Here is a 25,782-nt window from a genome sequence, read left to right on the forward strand (position 1 = left end):
CTAATCTGATTGCCCTCAGCTCTAAAAGGTTGATGTGTAGTTTGGACTTCGATGGAGACCAACGACCGCTGATCGTCAGATCGCTGGTGTGAGCTACCCAACCTGTGAAGGAGGCGTCCACAACTACTGTAATCTCCGGCCAACGCTGCCAAAAAGGTTCCTCCTTCAACACATTCTCCTAGCAGGCCCACCACAGGAGATCCTGCGCGACCTTGATTGGAGCCTGAAGTAGATCCATCATTCTGCTGGAGAATTGCTACCACTGGGATCTGAGGGCCCATTAAAAGATACCTAAGTCGGCCCTCTGGGACCAGAAAAATGCAGGATGCCATAAGACCTAGCAACCTCAGAAAAAACAAAGGCCGGTAGACGTTAGGGACTTCCAAACTTCATGACTATCTGCCGAATGTGATGAGCTCTCAACTCGGGTGGCAAGGTTTTCCACAAGGAAGAATCCTGGACAGCTCCAATGAATTGAAGCTTTTGAGAAGGTACCATGTGGGACTTCTTGAAATTGAGGGAGAAGCCCAGCTTGTGGAGAGAGTGGCAGGTGAAGCCGAGATGTTCCAGGACCTGTTTGGGAGAACGGGCCCTGAACAGCCAATCATCCAGGTAGGGGTAGATGTGAATCCCTCCCATCCTTAGACTTGCTAGCACTACTGCCATAAACTTGTTGAAAACCCTCTGGGCGGTGGTGAGCCGGAATGGCAGAACCCGAAACTGAAAATGAGAACTGCCAACCGCGAACCTCAGGTACTTCCGGTGCTTGTGATGGATAGGCACATGAAACTAAGCATCCTGAAGAGCCAATGATGCCATTCAATCCCAGGGTTCAAAATTGAGATTCAATGAGCAGGCCCTAAAACCAGCTCCTGGCTGTGAGGCGTCACCCAGTAGGCAGGAGCTACCATAGACGCTCCTCTAACTTTGTCCATTTTGTATGAACCCTTGTATTTAAATGCATATTAGATGGGTTCTAATTATTTAATCAACATTCTCAAATACTCATAAGGTCACATTTGCATGCTTGGAAGGCACCATTTGGCCGTAGGAGCCAAAAGTAGGTCCTGGTAGCTGTTGGTTTCAAGCCGACCAGGCTCTACAATGTTAAAAGCAGGCGCTAAATAGCTCCCAGCTCCCCTCAATTTCGAACCCTGCAATCCTGAAGCTGGAGGTCTGGAGGATTTTAGAAAGAGGTACCATCTTGAACTTGTCCTTCCTAGGGGATTTGTTCAAACATCTTAAATCCAAGATGGGTCTCAAGCTTCCGTCATCCTTTGAGATGAAAAGAAATAAGGGGAATTCCCCCCTTGTTCCTCTCTGCCAAAGATACTTGCTCTATGGCACCTTTCTCCAGCAGGATTGCAATCTCAGAAGGAGCGGATCCGGAACCTTGAGGGAGTAGCTCTCTGGTGTGCAATCGTGAGCCCTTCTCAAGAAAGGGAGGCAGTAACTTTGGGCTACATTCTGCAAAGTCCAAGCATCGGAAGTAATGCCCTGCCATTCTCCCAAATGCGGACTAAGTCTGCCCCCCACTACAGTCCTGTGGACAAAGGCCTCAGAGGTTTTGGTGGTGTTGTGGCGGCAGGTGATGGCAAGTAGGCTGCAGCTGTGAGTCTTTTTCCATCTCGTCCACCGTGAGCAAATCTTTTCTGGCCCCCCGAGTGCTCTCGTCCTTCCGAATGATGAGTAATATCGAAAGGACCAGCCCCCTCCAAGATTAAGGAGTGGGACTGCTGCAGCTGGCGAATTGCCGTACCAATCGACTTTGCATCTGCCTTTGACCATTGGAGCTTTTTGTAAAGCTGTGCTCTTTGGTGAAGAAGACTCTGAGACACCAGGTAGGGAGGTGTAACACATTTATTGAAGTCCAAGTTGACAAGATTACATAATAGGTAAGTATAAGGGAAGACATAGGAAACATCCACCGGCGCCCTCTCTCACAAGCACTCTGCTCACCAACTCACACCCAGGGAACACACAGAGGCTCTCCCACACAAGAACATTCCACAGGCATTCCAAAGGTTTGCATTCACACAGCACCAGGCAAAAGAACAAAGACATAACACTTCTCCCTCCCAAAGACAGAAAGGAAAAAAGGTAACTAACTGAGCACACAGAGACCCATCTGTTAAAGCGACCAAAAGTCTGAAACCTCCAACCAACACTCGGATCCGATCCAAGCTAGAAGCAAGAACTCCCACCAATCTCCCACTCCATTCCTAAGAACAAGGAGCAACGCACCCACCAGACCTCATCCCCTTAACGTCCTGCAACATTAACAGGCCAACCAGCAAAACACTTACAACCTGTGCTTGTGGGCACAAACAGCGGAACACTAACCAAGGGAGCCAGCACCAACAGCTCAAGCACACCACGAAATCCATCCTACTCATACCACAACCATCTCTCATCATACCACTAACAACCACAGTGCACTGTGAAGCCAGCACACCCCGCTCAATCCACACTGCCAAAAGCAAATACAATGTGACCAAACTCCACAACAGCTGGGTACCGGGTATCCACCAATGAAACACGTCGGGTGGGTAGGAGCACCCCTGCAAGGGTACCGGGTGTCCAACCCCAATTTACCAAATGCAAAAGAGGACACTTCCCCCATCTCCCTCCAGGATGACCTGTACCATAACAGTACAAGTTCAACAACATAGGGATGCCCAACACTGCTGCTAACTCAGAACATTGGGGGGTCCAACACAACTACAACTTACAACAATGCAGTGTCCAACACCACTACCAACTCAAAACAGTGTCCCACAGCCGGAGACAGCTGGTACACAGCACAATCACTCTCAGGCGCATCTTGCACAACATTGGTACACAGCACAACCATTCTCAGGTGCATCTTGCACAACATGTTCACAGTTGTCGCCCAAACTAAAACCATGGTTCACTAATCCAAAGCTTCAGTATTAAAAACACATGTTCTCCTCGCACAATTTACATAAATCATCTTAACTCATAATCCATTCCCTGACCGTACATTGGTGGTAGTCCTTGTTCCTGTGGCGAAAACATTTCATGACTGTAGTCACTAAATTACTTCATTGCGTCACTCCCCAGGATACATAACTAAAACAGAGAGCATCAGTTCACTTCAAAACATCATTCAACACACCATCAACCTTAGCAACAAAATATCCAGAAAACCTACCAGACCTCGCATCACAACTAGCATAAATGTAGAATGAGATTTCCCACATGCTACACGCCCCACACAGATGGCATTTTCCTTTGACATGCCCTGCAACTACAATCCATGAAGTGTCAGAATCTCTAAACTCAAGATGTAATGGCTGCTGATGCCGAATACCCGTAGTCGACCAAAATCAAAATGCCACAGAACGATCCATTGTGCCTCCAAACCGTCCCGCTCAAAGAGCTAGCCAAATGTTGCCACTGCCAGCGTTTGACATGCAGCATTACACACTGTCCCATTACGCGTCACGTTCGTTTGAGATGCCATTTCCCTTTGATGATGCTGCAACACCAGTCCGCAGGCCTGCTTAGCCCTGATGCGAACCGCCGACACACCATAATGGAAGAAGCAAAAAAATAATGAAGGAGGAGAATAGCTCCGATCCATCTTCCAAATGGCTGACACGTCGTAACGACCGCTGCACGAGAACGTACCACCATGTCAATATCTTCGCATCTTCCAGGAGCGCGGAGCTCCGACACTGGTCCCAATGGCCCCGAACTCTTCAACCTCTCCAAGCCTTGCAGAAGGGTGTCTGCTTACCAGCGTACTGGCGTGTGCTCTTTGTTCCTGCGCTGTACACTGCCAGCTGAAGGGCCAAGATCCCAGTAAGCGCCCCTCACTTGTGCCACTATCCAGACTCATTGCAGCTCACTTGTGCTACCAATCCAAACTAATTTAAGCAGTCAGATTGTTGCCAGGCCATAGAAGCCACTCTAGGGTATCGGAGCCTGCAGATAAACTTCATTGACTTGCGCCCTGTAAATCCATCTCTCCCAGGCTGTCAAAGCCGCCACTTGCTGTGTCTCTACCATGCTATTAAAGCTGCGTCTGGATGCCCTCCCAACACAGGACTGTCCCAACCGCTACCACAGAGTCCTTTTCCACACTGCCAGCCCCTTGCATACACGATCACAGCCCCAGCTGCCCCTCTGCGTGAGCTAATCAGTCACTCTTTACTTCCACTGCTCAAAGTACTGCCAAGTACCGGGTCAGGGGTCTGCTCACCTTAATGGGGTGTCTCCTCTCCTAGTCTTCACGCTTCCTTTTCTTCTCCAAGTGCTGCTCCCCCTTGACCAGCTGCTACAGGTTCCTGGCTCTTCCCTTCAAGCTAGATTGTCGGCATTGTACAAATGTGTTCTTTGGTGAAGAAGACTGAGAGACCAGGTAGGTAAGTGAAACTCCTTTACTGAAGTCCAAGTTGACAAGGTTACATAATAGGCAAGTTATTAGTTAAGTATAAGAGAAGACATATCAACTCACACCCAGGGAACACTCACAAACATTCCACATGCAATCACACAGCACAATGACAAAGGAGAACCAAGACATAACACTTTTCTAAGCTCTAATCAGCTTTGCTACCAAACAAGTGGGAGCCATTGAAGGGCATGTTTAACAATCCCACCGGAACGTCAGGTGCAAATCCAGACTTACGCAGCCAAGTGAACCTGCGTGAAACAGTGCTAGCTGCCATCGCCCGGGCTAACACCGTCAGCTGAATCACCAGAGACTCGTCGAGGTAATCTAAGGATAAAGGCTAGGCCTCTCCTTCTCTCAAGGTTTTTAATCTTTGAGGGGGGGTCAATGGTTTTGGGACAGAGCGGAAACCTTTTTAAACACCTTATAAGCCTTACGAGGCTTGACAGGGTCTGTGCTCTTCTTTGACTCTCTCGAAGGGGCGGGAGAAGCCACCTTTTCAAATATTTTCAACATTACAAAAATCCTCCCACTGCTTTAGAAGCGGACTTACCTGGACAAACGACCTTGAGCCTGGGTGAGGAGCTGGAGGACGAGGAGCTCGATCTATGATGCCTCTTTTTGGCATTCTTCTGGAGGAAGACGAAGAGTGATGCGATCTACTCCAAGGCCGTGAGCGCTTCTTTACGCGCTTCCAAGGTGGGGACTCACCCCTAGATCTCTTCATCAGAAGGAGTTGTCGATGGGGTCTTGGAATGAAGCCAACCCACAGCAAGTTTGCCCTTCCTCTCCTTCAGTGCTTTTCCCTTCATGGACTAACAGGAACCGCAGACTTCTATTTTGTGCTTGATTCCCAGGCACTAGAGACTGATACAGTGCGGATCTGTAATGGACATCTTCGACCAACAGTCAACACATCTCTAATGCCAGTCTTAGGAGTCGACATTTCGTAAAAAATAACCGTTAACACAAAGTCAAAGAACCAATCCGAAGTGAACTGTGCAGCGGAAAAAGGGAACTGAAGTAACGGGCGCAGTGCGTGCTATATATATACACAGATGAGGTAATGCTCCAGAGCGGACGGAGGCCGTCAAGGGGCACGAGTCGATGCATGGCGTCCCATGCTGATAAAAAAAGGTTTCTGAAGCAGCCGACGCTGGTTGGAAGATATCAAAAATGAGGAATACGTGGGAGGACACAATCGATTCAAATATACATTTTTCATAAGGCCACAAAAAAAAAATAAGGTAAATCTGGTTAAGGCTAGAAAAATTGTACCACGCAGCATAATTAATACCCTTTGCAGAACATCTGATTTCGGAAGATGGGAAAACTGACATGTAAAAAAACCTGCTTTGTTAATTCACAATCTGAGAAACAAAAGGACTTCTGCATCAGTAGATTTGAATCACCCTCATTATAGGAGGTAGTAGCATGGATGATGAATGCGAATAGTTGTAGAAATAGAATGAAGGCCCTCAGGCAGACAGAGCTGTGAACATATCGCTCTGATTTTTGTCACAGTAGGAAGTAATTTCCAACCATCAGCTAGTGAGACATAACATATTTGCTTCAAATAAACGTCCAATAAAATATCCTATTAACCTCACCCATGGCCAAAATTCACTCATCCGCCCACAGCTGATCTTACTCACCACTAAGAGAGCGGCTTGGGGAAGAGTGCAGGCTGTCGGGTGTGCTCACAGAGGGTCCTATGATTGCTCCAGAGAAATCCTTCTCCATAGACGAGTCCCCACTTCCTTTTGAGGTGATAAGAAAAAACAAAACAACTTTATTCTATTGGATCATTTCAGGACCTTAACAGTGCCGCACAAGCTAGAAACGCCGGGAGACAAACCTAGATGCTACAACCGAGAGGCCACTCCTTCCAAAAAAGGCACAGGGGATACATACCCTACAGTCAATTTGAATTAACTCTTGCACTTCTGGCACACTCACAGGTACGCTCATATGCATGCATGCACACACATGGGGAACTAGGTAATTAGAGCATATTAGCACCAGGGGCATGGGACACAGACAATCAGGTTGACAGGACTGGGGGCTTTACCAAAAAATACACAACAGCCCATGGATACTCCAGCTCTTTTTTCAAAAGGGCAGGGGAGAAGAGGAAGGTAGTATTGTACCGCCCTTTATTTTAAAACATTCAATTAGGGTCGGTCAGGGTGTCCCTTCAATGAAGAGAAGACTAGTCCAATGATGAAGGTTCTGGATTGTATGGGAGGCAGAATTGATAGGTTGCATACACCCTGGTGTAAAACTGTAAAGAACTGGGTAAGTCTATGCATCAGTTTCCGAACAGTTCTTCAGGAGACCAAGGCTTTCTACAGACTGTGGTCCACTCTGCCAATTACTATGTTTGGACAGGTACATTTGCAAAAAGGGAACCATACTGTATACATGTCTATAGTTTTTCTGGCACTTCCATTCTTTTTTAAGACAGGGCAAGCTAGGTGTTAGGCAAGAATTGGTGCAGTCACACTGTAAGACTACACAACGCTTAGCTGCTTGGTATTAGGTAACCCACCTTTTGGTATAGGTCTGTACTACACAAGTTGGTCGTATGACCGAGCAGTCAGGCCCATCTCTAGAGGGGTAAATGTGAGCTGTAGCAATGAAATTAGTCAATACAAGTAACCAATTAACACTTAAGGTTTCAGTTATAGTTATTTAACATCAAGTTTTAAATAAGCATTAATTAAAAAGGCAATTTATGTAACAATATAAACCTACTTTTTCAGAATCAGAACAAGTTAGTAGATAATCTTTGGATATGCTTCTTGCACAATTCCTACACCCTGAGGTGACTTCATACACAAGGACAGTAATAGCATACTAGTTACTTTGCAGATTCTGAGGTTGCAGAAATGAAAGGGTTTAGGAAGGGAAAAAAGGTTAAACAGGTTCTCAGTATATGCGAGGACACTTAAATCTTCATATGAAATCTAGACAAGCCTTTCCCAGCAGTAACAGTCTAAAAATAGTTACCACCTATGAGCGACAAACAATATCAATGGGCTAGAAGAGTCTACAGGGAGCCAGGACAGCCAAAATCAATTTGAAACAGTCTATGGAGCGGAGGCACTTCTTCGAATCAATGTCTTGCACAAAGTTAGAGAGTTTGTAGAAAATCACTTGTAGGGTCACAAGCTGTTAAGCCTGTGAAAGGAGAGTTGGAATCAACTCTCAAAGTAAGCTAATGCAATTCCCAACTGAGAAGAGCACAGATAAAAAGACCAGGAGGTACCCCACGCCTAAACAGTATCTCTGGTTTGAAGAAGAGTGGTCCAGCTGGATTCTGTCCCGTTATAGCGGTGCATACTCAAGTTTTCCTGAGCCTCAGTCGTGGGAGCAAGAGGGAGAATGTCTGGAGGGCTCCAGCAGCGGTAGTTGGGAGGTCGTCTGCAGCTACAGGCTCTTTTCAGTTCAGCGGCACTTTGCGGTTTGAGTGCTTAGTAAACAGCACCGTTGTGGATTTCAGAGACCGATTGGGCTTCCTTCACTCTTTGGGTCCTGCACTCTGGTGAGGGGACTGAAGCACTTTGCGGTTTGAGTGCTTAGTAAACAGCACCGTTGTGGATTTCAGAGACCGATTGGGCTTCCTTCACTCTTTGGGTCCTGCACTCTGGTGAGGGGACTGAAGCTCTGGTCGTCCTGATTCTGGAGAGTCCTTAGGAGACTCTTGGAGCTTCTGGTCGGATTTCAGACATTGCACTCGACTACAGATTTCTCGACCCCTGGCACTCGGTTCTTGCAGCAGCGAAGTAGTACAGCCAGTCAGGGAAGATGGTCCAGTGGAGTTAGTCTCGGGGTTAGTTGGTCCCACTAACCCAAGGGAAGAATTCATCCCGGCTGGAGCTTCTCTGGCAAACTGAAAAAGGAGTTTCAGCACAGCAGCAGGGCTTCACAGGGCAATTCAAAAGGTCCAGGGGGATGCAGCAAGCTTTGTTCACGGTTTCTTGGTCGGGTATTTCTCCCAGTGGTCGACTGCCTCTAGTGCCAAAACCCTAGCCTCTTATGCAGGTTTCTCACATTCATGCACCGCCTAGGCTGTCCATCATACAGCAGCCAGCCAATCAGGACTGGTTGCATTCAGGCACTCTTAGAGACAAAGGACAGGGGAGTTTCGGGAACCTCCTTGACATCCTGCCTTTCCAGACAATGGAGTCAGAGGCGGGCTTCAGGGCTTAAGCCCGCCAAAGGCGAAACGAACAAAGGGCTCAAACCATAGGTGCTGTACTGCAGCTGAGGGTTCAGCTTGCGATAGAAAAGCACAATGGCAGGAAAATTGAACCACTGCCACCAGCCATTTAAAGTAGTGACGGTAACATAAAACAATGTTACATAAGAATTCAGGATAAGGGGCTACTAGGTAACCCCTCAGCACTCCACATAGGATGGGGTGTGCTAGACCTACAAAAAGAAAAAAGGTAAGTAAAGTCAATTTCACTTTACTATTCTTGGGAACAGTAGTTCACACAAGAAAAGTATTTAACGCTTAAGAGAAATCTAACAAATTTCTATGTGACACTCCACTGAAGGTGCTGTGTGTCACCATACAAAAAGTAGATGCCTATGGAGTTTGTCAGACTCTAAAAAACAGTGGAAACACAATCCAAATCAGGTCAAAACACATGAGTGAGAAAAAGGTCTCATTCACTCTAGGATTAAATTTAAAAAGTCCTAAAGTCCAGCAAAAGAGCTGGGGGTCTCTAAGGTTGAAGGGAATTAGCACAGAAATGAGCATTCTCCCAAACATTAAGCAATTAAATAACAATTTCAGGTAGCGTGTGGGACCAGAAAGCACCACCAACTTATATTAAATAACTCTTAGGGAATGGAATGAAGACTGGAGGGTCTCCCTAACGCTCTATAGAAATTGGATGTGCAGTTGAATAGGATCAAGGGTTTAATTAATGGACAGGTAGACTCCCTCAGTTCAGCTATATGTGAACTACATGCATATAGGGGCACATGGGTGGATGTTCAATGTGCAAAGAAGGTACTGTCAGATCGCGGCATTGGTCGCTATGGCGACGCTGGTGCTTCCCACGGCGTGTTGCACCATCACGCCCTCTCTGTAGCGGTTTAGTTTTCAACCAAGATGGCACCTGTCACGGTTTGCACCAGGTACAAGTCGGGAACGGAACGCCAGAGAGTTACGTCTCAACTCCCTTAGTAACGGTGCGGATTAACCTCTGTGGCTTGCTTCAAGTTCTATTTTAGACCTCTCATCTGGCTCCTGCTTCTATTTTGAATTCCCCTATGCATCTCTTTTTCCATCAGTCTAGATTCTTACTGCTTCCTCAGCGGCTGTTTCCCACTCCTGAATCTTTCTTCCTTCGCGATACTTTTCTCCAGCTCTGCTCCATTTTCCTCTTCCTTGGGTATTGGATTCACAGGATTCTCCCTCCTTTGGAGTGCCTTAACAGTTGTTCTATCCTCCAAGAGACTCAACTTCTAAACTGCCTGCTGGATCATCAAACTCACTGGTGATAATTCAAGAACTGGTGCCGAGTTCTTGATGCGACGTCTGTTCACATCCAGACTCTGCTTCAAGTGCTGATTCCCATTACTTCAAAATTTCTTCTGCGCATCTTCCCGGATGGCCCCATTGAGTATGAGAAACATTGGGGCAGTGGATTTTTGGGGCAGCTGTTTGACGGAAATCAAGCATGCTCTTTTGAACAACTTCCCTGATACAGATGCATTAAAATATTTACAGTTGTGGGATTATCTTTCCACCCATTCGATGGAAAATAGAGCCTCCACTTTTTAACATTTTTGCAAAAAAATGCAGACGAGGCAATATACCTTTATTATAGACAGGTCAATTAAAGAGGTGGGTTGAAAAAATGATCCTTCAGCCATCAAATCTGGACATGTGTTCCTTGGGTGTGTTATAGGAGGTACATATGGAGGCAAGCCTTAGTGCATGTTAAAGTGCTATGATTACTAAACATGTAATTTTTATATTTTCCTACGCCTCAGAAGCTGAGCCGATGGTACCCAGAGAAGGTTTGTAAGATTTCCATTTTGTGTGTCTCTGCGCACTTAATTCAGATGTTTTTCTGTGCCCCTCGCTGAAGACATTTTGGGCATTACTTTGTGTTAACATGTCTAATCTTGTAGATCAGACCATGAGTGTTTGATCTGGGCAGCCTCATTTTAGGGATGTATACTATGGTTACACGTAGTTCCTCATCTGGCTATGCTTTAAAAGCTGCGAACATAGACCCCCGTAATGGAGCCAACACGTTTACTGAAATTATTTGAATCAGTCTCAATGAAAGACGTGTACTTGTTGGACATGGACGCACAAAGAACAGTGCATTTATTACGTTTTTGGAATCCAATTGCTGGATGGGATATGTAGAATGTTTTTCTCCGATTTAAGATTATTGGAGTCATTGCTGAAGCACTAGTGATATTTTGATGGCATATTATTGTAAAAGAAAAAAAGACAAATGCCGGTCTCTTATTTGCATGCAAGCAGGGACTGAAAAGCTCTACAATCCTGTGCTGAACCAGTAAGCCACCTACCCTCCTGTATTCTGGAGCACAATGGGGCTCTGAAGACCAGGTGTGAAGAGGCTGCAACTTCCAGTGGAAAACACCAGTGAGAACAACAAAGTAGGGGATAGGAAACTCGGTAGGGATGAATATACATGGTCTACGTCAAGACAGGAGAAGTTCAGAAACTAGACAACATTTGCAGCAAAGTGGGGTAGACAATGCGTCCACCACTCTTCCTACAGGTCCAGAGTCCTGTATGCATACATTTGTTTCCACCTTATCAACTTCAGGCCTCAATGTACCCCCACAAAATTCACTAGCTACCAAGAGTGTTTTCAGCCTACATTCAAGGCATAGGCCGAACCTATGGGTGGATAAATGTCACAGAGAAACCCCACACATATCAACATATTCAAAATGTGCTTAAATACTATAGGCAACATGATAATGAGCTGCGGGTGAAGGGGTTCATAAGCCCACCAGAGGGAGCATGTCTTTTCTACCTTTATTACAGAGAAATCCACTGTTTTAAAAGCTTCTCTTCAACAAACACAACAAACTTGTCTATAACTAAATACTTCTGCAACATCCCCCACAGATGAATGGCCCTAAAAGAACATCCAGTCTTATACACATTGCGCAGCAAGTGCTGTAGGCTATTCAGCTTCTTCCTCTATCACAGCCCTTGAAAAAAATAATGCCTCGGGAGGATAGCTCAGTGGCTATGTGCCCGCCTTAGAAGTAAGACGACACGGAGCAACATGGTTTCGATCCACGGGTCCGCGCTTGGAAATCTCTGGGTATTAAGCGCGTTATAAATAACCTATCATATCATATCATATCATGAAGCAACTTTGAGTCCTTTCATTCCAGGGTCACATTTCCATTAGATTTCTTGACCACAACCAAACTAGTCACAGTAAGGACTCAAAAATTTTCAGTCAAACAGTGCACCACAACCTCAAAATAAGTAGAACATTTGAAGCATCAGCTTAAGCGTAAATGGCACATGTGCTGTTGTGGATTGCTAATGCCATGCCGAAAGGCGTGACACTTGAGTGCTAGTGTGGAAGTTGGGGTGGAGTCATCTCACACCACACTGCTATACATATCTACCCACCCCACATCAGAGGAGCCAATTATAATGGATTTCTGAAGGCATATACTGAGAATTGTCTACCATGGTTTTATCCCTATAAAATACAAAGTGGTAAGCTACTTCATAGAAGGCTTCACTGTGGTGGTCGTGGGGGGCAGAAACATAAAGAAGTGGGGTGCTATCCCTCACCCCATACCAAAAAAAATGAAATCTACAACAAAGTAACTTATCCCTTCATAATTTCTGGGGATGAAGTCAAGAAGAAGTGAAAAATCAAGGACACTAAGAATCTGTGCCTGACCAAGCAAATATTGATCAGATATCGTCGGTTGGAAGCTGATCAGCTGCACTGTCGCTTTTACAATGGGGGCAGAGGAGAGAGAAACTGGTAGACATTGTTTAATAGAGTGTTGCAATACAGGAATTGAGATGGAAACATGTGGTAAAGTTTTGATTAGCTATAGAGTAAGGCTTGAGAGATTAAGTCTGAGCAGAATGCCTTTCTAGACGGATCACCTCAACTGTAATATCAGTCACATGCTTTCTCAAATCCCTAAACTTAGAAGATTACCTGGGACTAAACACATTGGGCAGGCCAATTAGCGGGGGTTTGTTATGAGTAACATGTATGAATTAAATGATTATTCTTTTCTTCCTTTTTTATTTCTCGTTTATCCTTTTTTAACTCTATGGAGGGCCCACTGATGAGTTATCTAATGATGTAATATTTTCGTTTTAGGTTTACTTATTACATTGTTTTTGAAGGTTAATACATTTTTAACCAACAAAGAATTTAAACAAAACCACAAACCAAATATTCTGTATGGCTGCAAAGCGATGTTGCTTGTCAGTTGCCACAATTTATTGAAGACCTTGCTATTACTATGGTCAAGTCAGATTGAGAGCACAAAAGAAATCTTAAACTGCCATTTTTTGCTGTGGATTACTTGTGGGCAGAGATAGTCAACGTTTCTGCATTAACTTTAGATCTCTTAAGCATTTGGATATAGCAAATTATTCTATTGCATCAGCCGCCCAGCACAGCTCTGAATTATGGTCAAGCCTGAATGAGGATCCAGTCCTTTTCTAGATCATAAATTCCCCATCTCAAACAAAAATAATCCCATTTTCTACCCTCAAACACGGATCTTCATCTGCTAGCCTCCGTTATTGGGTCACCTGGGTGAATCTGTGATAATTACCATTACAACAGCTAAATATTGCCAATGTATTTTTATCCAGCACAGAAAAGGTCCATACGACTTTCATTAGCTTCAGAAAGCATACATTCTAAAGGAAGAATCCAAGTCATTTTTGAATGGCACTGTACCTTCGTCACACAAATGATAACAGATTTTTTCCCCCTGATGATGCTGGGTCATTTCTGCTATTTGACCCATTGACCAGCAATACACTGCCTTGATCTAGTTAGGCTTTTAGTTTCCTTTTAGTACTTAGCATGAGAAAACTGACATACCTGTTGAAAAGCATGCAGTGCATTGTGGTATCAGAGAAACCAAAACAGCCATACTGCAAGTCTATTTTCCCAGTCTTTGATCAGAGGGAGGGGAATGTGGCTCCATGGAGCAAAGGAAAAGAAGTGGCAAAAAACAAAAGAAAACATTGAGCTGGTTTGGGAGGAATTCAATGCAAGACATTATATTGCAGAGTCAAAGCATGGAGTGAACCACTGCCTTGCTAGACCTCTGTGGAGCTGAACCGTATTGAGATACAGGAATTTGCACATGCTACCAAGAGTGGATTGAAAGAATGACACAGAGGAACCAGGAATAACAAAGACAATTCCTGAGGAAGAGGCAGTGTTAAGGGTGCATGGTAGCACGAGCTGCACTGACACTAAGAAAACCCAGGGAAAGCACATGCTAGAAATCGTGTGTTCCACTTCTCTGAATACAAGAACCAGAAGCGCTGAGACACTGAAAGAAAGTCTAGGGGAAGCGCCATGCAGAGTGATCGGACTGCAAGAGGTGAGGGAGTGAGACAAGTGGCTGGGGGGTCCCCGCAGTGAGCGAGCAAGACCGGGCAGGGTGCAGGGGGAGAAACGGGCGAGGGAGAAAGAAATGGGTGAGGGAGGGAGAAAGTTACTCACTGGTTGCGTTTTAGCCATATAATCCACAGGCCTTTCTCAAGCCTATTCTGCTGCCTGGAATTGTTGGGAAATATTTTCTGACAGGGTTCAGCAACTGGCTAGTTTATGTAAGAAGCCTGATCCCCTGTGCATAGTTCTTGAATTTAATCCCAAAGAAAACATTTAAAAGGTGGGCAAATGTTATCGAGTTTATGTTTAGGGCCAGTCTTTCGCCCAATTCTGCACTCTCAGACGTTGTTAATATTGTTTTTCAAGAGGTCACAGTAGACCACATTACAGTAGCACAACCACACCATTAACAAGGATCTGCTTAGCACCATGGGGATATTTGCTTATACTATAGAGTAGATTTTTTGAAGTAAAGAAGATGAAAATCTGTTCCTTTCACCACCGCATTGACCTGAACAGAATGCAACATCTAGATGTCTGATGTTCTGTCAGGGAAAATATAGTTTAGCTGTCTTCTTACATTATGATGTTATTCTGAGTTGTTGATTGGAATCGCAGAACCAAAAAAGAAGAACATTATTGGTTCAAAATATGCCAACCCACACCTCCTGTTTACGTCTTGATCCAGAATTAAAGTTCTCTGTTTAAGGGCTGCTTGGGTAGGGTGATGGCCGAAGAAGTCGACAGTAAAAGGCGGGCGATCTCTATTCTGGAGTATATACATTCCCGCCCCATTTTCTTATACCCACAACAACATTGATAATACAAACCAAACAATTTCAAAGTATTGAAGTGGCTTACCGGAGATATAGGAACGTCCATTGCAGTCTTCTATATCCATCTTCGGTGTGCGTGGCTGGAACAGAGACATAGAAGCAGGTATTCATTCAGGAAAGTGCAGGGCCCCTGAACCTCAGGCCTCAACGCTGTCATAATGGCCACAGAACTACAGCCCTCTACGATATTTCAGCTTCCACGGTTTGTGCATGGGAAGTCACCTAAGTAGAGAGCACAATCCTGTGGGAGCCATCATGCAATGTGACAGTGAACATTTCAAACGAAGAATCATCTTGCCCACCGACAAAAAATGGAATCAATTAGGACACTGGTTTTTAAAAAACATAAGAGACATTTAGTGTAAAGCAGTGACTTTGGTTTCGAGCGGCTTTTGCCAGTGCATGGACAATTAGTCTACACTGGCACAGTCAAAGGGAAATCCAATTTTAAGAATGTTGTCACACATCAATTGATACGGTGCAGGAGTTTCCGGACAAAGCGTGGTATTAATTAAGGCCCTGGAGTGAATAGAGAATGGTGCAGCAGTGACACCAAGTATTCATTCACACTGACGAATGTCTCAGATGGCATTTTACGGTGGTGCTACAGGAGCCACTATAGTCAATCTAAAAATAACCTTAGTCCTGTACTGCAGTCTACACAGTTCTGCGCCTCAGTCCTGAACAGGGCACCCATTGCTTTTACAGTAAAAATACAGGCACAACTCCCTATTAAATACTGGGCGAAAACTGTCAAGGTGCTAGCCAAATCTAATTTACTTACACTGGCATGGATGCAGGTTCTCCACATACACAAAGCACACTATTGCTTCCCAGTCAAAAGTGTATTATCATGCAGCAATCGCTTCTGGAGGGTACACATTTTTTAACCAGCCAAAGACCTGCCAACTCACCTCTATTAAATCACCAAACATAGAAATAATTTCTATAACGATATTGGGACTCAAATACAAACAGATCCACCAAAGCACCTCCGTCATGCAAATGACTATACAAAAGGGATACAATGATATTCATCCTGGCCTTCAAACCTGGCTCACCAAACCATCTTTATCGTCCATAGGCTTGGCTGAATGACCATGTTGATATCCTGCAGGTAAATTCTGCTGCTCATTTCTCTCTGGAGCAACAAGCGCAGCCTAAACGAGCTGGAGCGAGGAACTCCGATGTGCGGATGCAAGAAATGCATGCCCCGACAATTTAGGGAGGCTTTCAACAATAACCAAATACACCACAGGCATCGTCTGATCAGAGCCAGCGGGAACCATATCGAAATTAGCAGCCCTCCTCTGACCTCTCTCTTTCATTAAGGTTAGAAGAAGAGTGCAACGCATGGGTGGAGGTTTAACCAGCAAAAAGAATGTGGGTTGTATTGCCAATGCTGCGTCAATGAGGCCACACTTGGGAGTATTGTATCCATTTCTTTTTTTTAAATCTCTTTATTAGTATGTCATTAAATTAAATCACAGAAGAATCAAATACAGAAAGGAATAGTGAACCAGAGAACACAAATCAAAATTATTCAATTAAAGAACATATTAATAAACAAACAGCATAATCAAATGATCCCTCCGACATACTAAGAACATTTTCATAAACAATAAAAGAGCAAAATACAACAGTCAAAAACATTTAACATAGAACATACACACAAACACAACACACAGACACCAAACCAAATCCCGCAAAAAGTAGAATAGTGAGAAGAAAAAAAACAAACAATTCTTTCCCCTCTTCTTTTCCCCTTCCCTATCTCTTTTCCTTTCCTCTTCCTTTTCCCACACCATTTCTACCCACTCCTCATACTAATCCGCAGCCTATATAGTCAATCATACAAGGCATTGAATGGACCCCAAAACAGATTGTACACCTCTTCCTTGTCTTTCACTCTAAATGAGAACTTTTCAAAATTCGATAAGGTGCGCAAATCAACTAACCAATCTTCAACTGTAGGCTTCTTCCTAGTTTTCCAAACTTGAAGGATCAGTCTTATGGCCACCAATAAAGCCTTATTTATCCAACCACTATATTTCAAAGAACGCCTACACCTACCTCGATGTAGAAATAAGATAATGTTCCCACCCGATCTCTGTAAAGCTACATCCAAAATTAAATAAATTCTATCAATCACATAAGTCCAGAAAGTCCGAACTCTAGAGCAATCCCATAGAAGATGCATAAGGGTGGCAACATCATTTCCACATCCCCAACATAGATCATCAGTTTGTGACCCCAGTTTATACATTTTAACTGGTATCCAGTACACCTTACCCACCACCTTTTGTCTAATCAGACGCAAGTTAAAATCCGTACCCACATTGGTACTTACCCCAAGAATATCCTTCACTCCCTGTCCGTAAAATACATATTTACATCATCCAACCACACCATTCTCAATTTATCCCACGCCGCAACATGTTTATCTTCCAATTGTATAAAGGTCATATGTACGCACAGAATATTCCTGTCCTGTAAGCAATGGACAGTGCGGGTTTGATTCCCAATGAATTGCCAATCATCCTTTTCCCAAGATAGGGAGCTCAGGTCTTCATATTTTTGTCTCTCTTTTTCATGCAACCCATATTTCCTCTGTATGTCCCCAAATGCCAAAAGATCACCACCATCCAATATATCACCTATTGTCAAAACCCCCTTCCATACCCAATTTTGCCAAATCAAACATCTATTGTTTAATTGTAAAACCTCATTGTGCCAAAGAGAAGCATCTTCACTAAAACCATACGACTGGCTATTCTCTCCAAACCATCCCTGCAAGGTTTGCCTGGTTGCCACTATAGACTTCAGCTTCTATCTATCTATTAGCCGACATATTGCCCATGGTATGAAGGCTATTTAAACGATACGGACTGCAAACCCCTCTCTCCATGAGTAGCCATATAGCACCTGTGAAGTCATCATTCGTATAATAAGTACCCTTCTTGAGCAGGAACGCCTTACAGTATTTATAAGTCAGGATATCCAAAACCTCGTTCATCCACACTTTGCATCAGCTTAAATCGAGGGACCCGCGGCTTCTTACCCAACCACCACAAGAAACATTGAAAAATCTTTTCAATTTGCATTATCTGTTTTTTGGAAATCAATAATGGAATCGACTGGAATATATAACACTTTTGGTAATAAAATCATCTTTATCGCATTTATCTTTGCCCATAATGATAAATTAAGTCTTTCCCATCGTCTTATTGGATATATAATTTTATCTACTAGTTTATCAATATTATATCGCATAATTTTCCTGAAATCACCAATGATATACACACCAAGATATTTAACATACTCAGGGGACCATTTGCATTTCCATACCTTCAAAATATCTTTACTGCACTCATTAGAAACGGGAATATCTCAGTCTTTTCCCAGTTTATTTTATGGCCCGAAATCTCACCCACTTCTTCAAACATCTGTTTCAGAACCAATCCACATTGTTCAGGATTAGACAACAGGACCAGCATATCATCTGCATAAGACAATACTTTAACTTACACCTCCAACACACAAACCTTTAATTTCTCCACATTGCCCAATATAAGCCGCCAAAGGCTCAAGTGGTAAATCAAACAAAAAAGACGATAAAGGGCACCCTTGCCTCGTGCCCTGGGATAAAGAGAAAGACTCTGATATTAAACCATTTATAGTCACCCTTGCTTTAACCACATAATGAATACACTTAATCATTGTCATAAAGGTTGGTCCAAATCCCATTTTTAATAAAGTGCATTCCAAAAACCTCCAATTAACTCGATCAAATGCTTTCTCCGCATCAAAAAACCCAATTATCCCTTTCGATTTTTTTATTATGATGTAATCCAATGACATCTAAAACAGTCCTGATATTATCATATCCATATCTGCCCAGGATAAAACCCACTTGACTCATCCACTAGATCCCCCATATTAACCATAAGCCTATTTGCCCACATTTTTGTAAATATCTTGAAATCCACATACAACAGCGAAATAGGTCTTTAATTACTGCACTTCCTGTGATCTCGATCAGGTTTAAGAATGACAGTAATCATCGCATCTGTCATTGAATCGCATACCCTTCCTGACTTTAAAAATCCATTAAAGAGGACACATAAAATAGGCAATATTTGCTCAACACTTTTTTATAAAATATTGCAGCAGTAACCTCAGCCACATTAATCGCAGACTCTAGAATCAATTTTGTGTCATCTCTTAGTCTTAAAAGGTGAACTTTATCAAAAAAAGACTGCAAGTCCGTTTCAGAAGGGTGTTCCTTATACAACTCCTTATAAAACAATCTAAACTCTTCACAAATATCTTCACTCCTATGAAATACCTCACCTCTATCATTTTCAAAAGATGGAATACACTTGTCCACCATCAGACCATTAAGTTTATTTGCCAGAAGTCTACCATTTTTATCCCCAAATTCCCAAAAGCGCTGCTTCGTATAAAATATACTCTTCCCTGCTTGTGAATGCAAAAGTATCTTTAACTCCTCTTCCAATTTATGTTTCATGCAAACCTTCCCTACTTGTGCAAAATTCCTTTGCAAACCCACAATCTCCTTCTCTAATTTTTCAATCCTTACTTTATTTTTCTTTTTAGCATGGGAAGTTCTACAAATCAATTCACCCCGTAAAACCGCTTTAAAGCAATCCCACACAATCTTAATGTCAGCAGATCCCTTATTTTCCTCAAAGTATTTTTGAATAAATGAATCCAATCCCACATTAACTAGAGGGTCATTAAGTGAATTAGCTTGCATTCTCCATCTCATATTCTTTTTATGAAAACCATGTAAATTGATTTTCAGATCTATGAGTGCATGATCAGAAATACTCCTCTCCCCAATACTTGAACTAAACGTCTGAGCAACCATTCTATCACGAATTAAAAAAAAAACTATATTTACAGTATTGCATCTACTTCTGAAGGCCACACTTGGGAGTATTGTATCCATTTCTATTGGCCATATTTGGAGTGCTATGTCCAGTTTTGGAGGACAAAACCTGAACGTTGCAACAAGTCCCGGAGGTCTAGCTGCAGAAGTATAAAGTCAGATGGGGCAGCCCAAGGAGTGCATGAAGTGCACATGTCCTTTAAGAGAGGTTCCAGAATCTGAACATGTTCAATTTGAGGTTACAGGCGCATAAAACAGACATATTGTAAAAAAGGAATTTATAGTACAGAAGGCAGCACATTTCATTAGAAGAGAACTTGGACTGAATGGGGTGAGAAAACAAGATGTACCAGAAACTGCAGGTGGTCCGGATAACTTTACAGAGAGCATATTTAAAATCTCTTTTTCGTTCTGCTCCATCTGCACACATTCTAGAAGTAGACTCACCAGCTATCCTGTGATCTCCTATTCATGGCCTAGTATCTTTCACACTGTTCCACAGATGTAGAACTCATTTTCAAGCCCTGAATCAGTTTGTTGCCCCCTTCTGCTATTACGATAGATACATATGGACAGACATCTGCTGAGTTACTGACACTACCAACGGAGGATGCTTTGCTGGTCGAACTCCCCTTCAAACTCCTGCGACAGAACCATCACTCAATTAAACAATCACCATTACACCAACACCCACATCTATGGTTTCCATCTAAAAGACAAGTGCTCTGAAGTGGCCACAAGCCGACATGATTTGCCGAACTAAATAATTAAATAAATAGGTTTTGTTACATCACTTCGATTTAAAATACAACCCAATTGGTATAAGGAATGTGCATGCTTGTCGATGGGACACGTTGTATACAAGTTAGTTGTACTTTCCTCGTGACCAGATTACAGCAAGTATCAGGGAGACTGTAAACGTTCTGAGCGTCTCTACCCTTAGTTATTGATTTTTCAAGGTTCACAGTTTTAAATGAAAGATAGGTAGATACATTTCACCACCTTTTTTCTAACATAAATGCTGATTTAAAAAATAAATAAAAAAGAATATTTGTTCTGCCTTTTTCTTTCTAAAAACAACCACATCAGAAAAAAACAAAACGGTATTGAAACATATTAGAAAGGCTTGTACTGCAAGATTGAAACCAAAAGGTTATTTTAAAAAGTGTGCTAGTTTAGCTTAGCATACAGGAAGCTGGCCGTCTCCAGTTCGGTGTCCCCTTGGTGGACTACAAACGGGCAAATGTTGTATATAATGGCCTATTTTCACAAAGCACAGCAAAACAACTTGCTTATTTTTTTAATGAGGCCCAACAGGACGATATGGTGTGCTTCAAGAATGAATTCCTTTGGAAAAAGACTGGGATAAAGTTTTAGTGTCAAGAAGATTGCTTCCAAATATAGAAGCTCGGTTTCTGGCTCCTGCCATCCGCTGACCAGAGCGTGTAGTGAGACAAGTTTGTAGGATGCTTCACAAATGGATTCTAAAGAGTCTGCAGCAAAGAGGGTCTCGGGCAACATATCTTCGAGAGGACACTTTCGAAGTTCTAGATTGTCAGGATCTGGAAGCTACAGTTTAAATTGCTCCATTTATGTCCAAGGACATCCTTTCCCAAAGCCACTGTGCTGGCTCTAGAAAGCACAAGGCGGAAGAACAGGGTACTGGTTAGAAATGGACCACAATGATTAAAAACACATACAAAAAAAATCAGACATGATTGTGAAGCCAGGAAAGCAGGTATCCACTGCTGAGGAACTGCCAAATCCCAGAGCTGCTGAAGCGTTAGGATGAACTGCTACCCAGACACCTGCAGCTTATTTACCAAGCACTAGCCAATGGCGCAAGGAGGGAATACACAACGACTCAGCCATGATTCAACATCAAATCAACAACTATTTCACAATTTGCGCATCATCAATAGGGAACAAACTGAAATGTTGGCAGACATTTTTCCCTGCAAAATTCCGCAAGTCTCTTGCTACTCTTCCCCATCTGTCCCCAACTTCATGGTAGGACACAATTCCTATTTGCAGCTATTATTGATGACTCCAATTCTACCCATTCCACAATGTGGGAATGGTGCTCCCGGCACCCTGATGAAACCCGCCGACCTGAAGGACACATTGACATTGGGGCGCAGAACTGGTCCACAAGCCCAGAATACCTTATTGGCCGCAAAATCCATGGACAGCATGCTAGTTGCGACGGCCAGCCATGACACAAGGATGGACTGTCTGGCACTGAGAAATAATGTTTGCATCTACTGAAGATCAGGCATATGATGCTGCTCTCACTGTTACTTTGGCGTACGGATGCAGAGCAGCTGCTATCGGCCATCCTTGTGCCCCTGAGAAGTGTCCTACACACGGCCGCACACCTCATCTTTGGCACAAAAACGCTTACAGAATTTACCATTGATAACAGAACAAAGAAAATGGGACCTTTATAATGGGGTGAGAGAACATGACTTGAAGACCAAATGCTGCAGGGGAAGGTGGAAACAAAACAGGGACAAGACAGAATGACATAGGAACGGGATGGTGGAGAAAGTGCTGAATTAAGGATGAAGGGCTGTCGGAAAAAGTACTGCAAGGTTGCCCATGAAAGGTAGGAAGAGAGAAAAACAGGGTGATGCAGTAGGGCCGAGTGCTAGGAAACAGGTTATTCAGAAAGAATGAGAGCTTTAAGGTTGGATTTAATGAGTGGTTGAGTTAGAGTAGTACTGAGGGGGAAGAGCATTCCAGAGTAGGGGAGCGAGGAGAGAGCACGGAAACGAGAGGGAGCACAGGGGGCTCGAATGGTTGCAAGTGTGTGAGCGGAGGATGATCTTAACGAGCAATAGGAGGGTAGAGACTGATGAGGATATAGGTAGGGTGGGGAGATCACATTGATAGTTTTTTGAAGATGAGAAGAGGTTTGTACTTAGCCCTTTGTTTCACAGATAGCAAGCCAATCTGGCAACAGGCGGAGGGGCTAGACGTACAGCGAGAAAGGTTGAAAAGCGTGCGGACAGCGAAGTTGAGGACTTTATCCAGAGGTGTAGCAGCATAGTGGGAAGGCCATGGGAGACTGGCACAGAGTAGTGTGATCTAGAAAGGACTAGGAGGAGATTAGCCGATTAGCAGTATTGAAAGCAAGCAGGACAGATTTTTCTGAGGAGGTGGAGTCTGGCTGCAGTGGCAGATTTAGAGATGAAGAGCGTTAAGTGTGATGGGTCGAAGAGGTCACCAAGATTACAAGCGGAAGCAGAGTAAGGAAGATAGTCCGGAGAGGAAGCAATAGCTTTTTTGGCTTAGTAGTAGAGAACTTCAGTCTTAGTGAGTGGAGCTGAGCAGGAGCGAGTGAGATGCCATCCAGTATTTGATGGTGGAGAGATAGTTTGAAATTTTGACAACAGCTCATCGGATAAGGAAGGAAATGAGAATATCCGAGTGTCGTCAGTGAAGAGATGATAGGTGAAGCTGTAAGAGGAGATCAGGGCGCCAAGAGCTGAAGTATAGAGCGTGAAGAGTAGTGAACTAGCTGCATCCACCAATCAATCTGTACCTTTTTCCTGTGCATATGTTCTCGGCCTTCCTTGCCTCTACTAACCTACATTTCCTCTCACTGCATTTGTGCCTCATTTTTCAAAGAAGTAAATAAATAAATCGCATTTACGATGTGTGTACTTTCTACATCTGTGCACCTCTCGCACATCTGTGCACCTCTTGTCTCTTGAATTTCTATTCCTTTCTGGATTGCATTTATGCCTCTGTGACTACCTCTACTAGGCCACCTGCGGAGTTTAGCTAGAACTGTGCTGTGCAGCCACTCCTCTTGCATTCCATTACTAACCTCTGCCACCCCCATGTCTCTTTCCATCTCACCCATCTTCTCTAACTGCTACACTATCACCTATCCCCCCCCTCACTCACGAAGTTCTGTCAGAAAAAGCACAAAAAAGGCATCTTGCGTGTAAACCCAGGACTTCCCATCGCAGACACCTTTGTCAGCGCTTCCTCCAGAGAGGTTTTCACTGATGATATCTTCTGTGTCCCCTCTCCAGACATATGTAACCCCCACCGCCTCCCCAAATCTCATCTCCACTCTCTCTCCTTCCACATGCTCTACCATTAACGGAGGCACCAAGTGGGAAGTCATCCTGGCCGGCCTGGCCTCACCCTGCTTCGTTAATGTCTATCACACAGGCACTATCCTGGTTCAGGGTCCTCAACCCAACCTCCTTCTCTTTGACCGGAGGGTGTGTCTGTGTGTGTCTTTCTCCCACTCCCGCACCCTCCCCCTTGTGCCCCTCCTCAGAAAAGGTTCAAAGGCAGAGCCCACCTCCATTCCCACTCAGCCAAACACACACTCTGCTGACATCTGCCTCCTTCTTGAAGACATTGACCTCAACATTCTCGAGACATGGCTCGATGCCAGCTCAATCACTGCTTCTGACTCCATCCTCCCAGACGGCTTCAAGATCATCGCCAAACCTCAACCTCACTAGCAGGGGTGGGTGGTGGCGGGGGGTTGCCCTAATCTTCCTGAGTGGGTTCCTGCTCCCATCTTACCCACTCAGCTCTACTCTTCCTTTAAAAGCCTGGTTTGCATACTGTCCTATTCTCTCACCTGGATCCCTCTGGTCCTCTGAGCGCACCCCCAAAAGCCCCGCCAACCTCACTCACTAACATCCGCCCGATGAAACGAGTGTCAGCCACTGCCTTCGCTTCCACCTTCATCCCCCTGACCCCCCTACCTCTGACTCTGCGCTCAGCATCCTCCACCTGTCCATCACCAATACTCTTGACATTCTTGCCCCAGTCATGATGATCCGCCTGAAACTTGCCTCTAAGCGTAACACCTGGTACAACCTCAAACTTGCAGCCCTGAAAACGAAAGTGCAGGGGCGGCAGAACGAAAGTGGCAAACCTCAGGCTCATTCTCTGGCAAACTGGCCTTCCGCCTGCTCCAAAGGCAATACAGACTCTCCATCTGTGCCACGAAACGAGCCCACATACAGGCACGGGTTTCCGGTGCATCTAACAACACGGCTGAACTTTATAAGCTCTGCAGGGAACTAGCCAACCCTTCTGCAGTCTCCTCCTCCTTCCCAAGGCCCTGTGCAACACACTGGCCACACACTTCACCACCAAAACTCAGGACATTCTGATCACCCTTGCTACCCACCCACCCCACACCCCCATGCCTCCATCGGCCCCTCTCCCTCCTCTTCCCCTGTCACACCTGAGGAAGTTACCAGAGTTGTCTGCTCCATGAAGGTCTCTTCCAAACTGGTTTCCCCTTGCACATCCAGGACCCCCGCACTCGCTGATTTCTGCAATCACTCTCGTCACTGGATCTTTCCCCTCGTCCCTTAAGCACTCCCTTATGCGCCCACTCCTGAAAAAACCTTCAGCAGAACCTACCTGCCCAACTCACAGACCAAACTTGCTGATGGTCTCCACGACCATCAATCTGGGTTCCGAACATCCAGAGGCGCAGAAACTGCTCTTCTGAACATCTGTGAAGAACTGCTTGCATCTCTGGACTCCAACTCCCCAGCTGTCCTCATCCCTCTCGATCACTCCTCTGCCTTTGACACAGTCAACCATTCCATCCTAAAACAAAGGCTCAACGATACCCTTGGTATCTCGGAACGAGCACTGAAATGGCTGACATCCTTCCCAACTGAATGCTCTTCCCAAGTCATCCTCGGCACCTTCTCCTCTCCTACCTTTTTTCCCCCCTGTGGTGTACGCCAGGGTTCGAACCTCTCACCTTGGATGTTTAACATCTACCTTGCTCAGCTTGCACGCCTCATCTCCTCCAACTTCCAGTGTTATGCTGATGATACAGCTCTTTTTCAAACTTCCTGGTGACCCTCTATCATTCCTGACTGCCTATCTGCCATCCAGTCCTGGTGCACCACCAAGGATCTCAGCCTCAACACCTATATAACTGAGATCCTCCCCATAAGGACCCCTGCCCCC

General features: G+C 44.4%; 1 protein-coding gene across 2 annotated transcripts in view; it reads right to left on the reverse strand.

Annotated features, from left to right (window-relative positions):
• IKZF4 (IKAROS family zinc finger 4) overlaps positions 1 to 25,782 on the reverse strand; it is a 331,612-nt gene that overhangs the window by 274,586 nt on the left and 31,244 nt on the right. For both annotated transcript variants that reach the window (XM_069653774.1, XM_069653775.1), the window contains exons 2-3: positions 14,920 to 15,116; positions 6,076 to 6,180 (exon numbers count right to left, since the gene is read on the reverse strand). In XM_069653774.1, coding sequence (XP_069509875.1) covers positions 6,076 to 6,180; positions 14,920 to 14,989 — 175 coding nt within the window. In that variant the 5' untranslated portion in view covers positions 14,990 to 15,116. The remainder of the gene's footprint in view (positions 1 to 6,075; positions 6,181 to 14,919; positions 15,117 to 25,782) is intronic.

The sequence above is a fragment of the Ambystoma mexicanum genome, chromosome 3q (genome assembly GCF_040938575.1).
Source record: "Ambystoma mexicanum isolate Mex_15411 chromosome 3q, UKY_AmexF1_1, whole genome shotgun sequence".
Lineage (NCBI taxonomy): Eukaryota > Metazoa > Chordata > Amphibia > Caudata > Ambystomatidae > Ambystoma > Ambystoma mexicanum.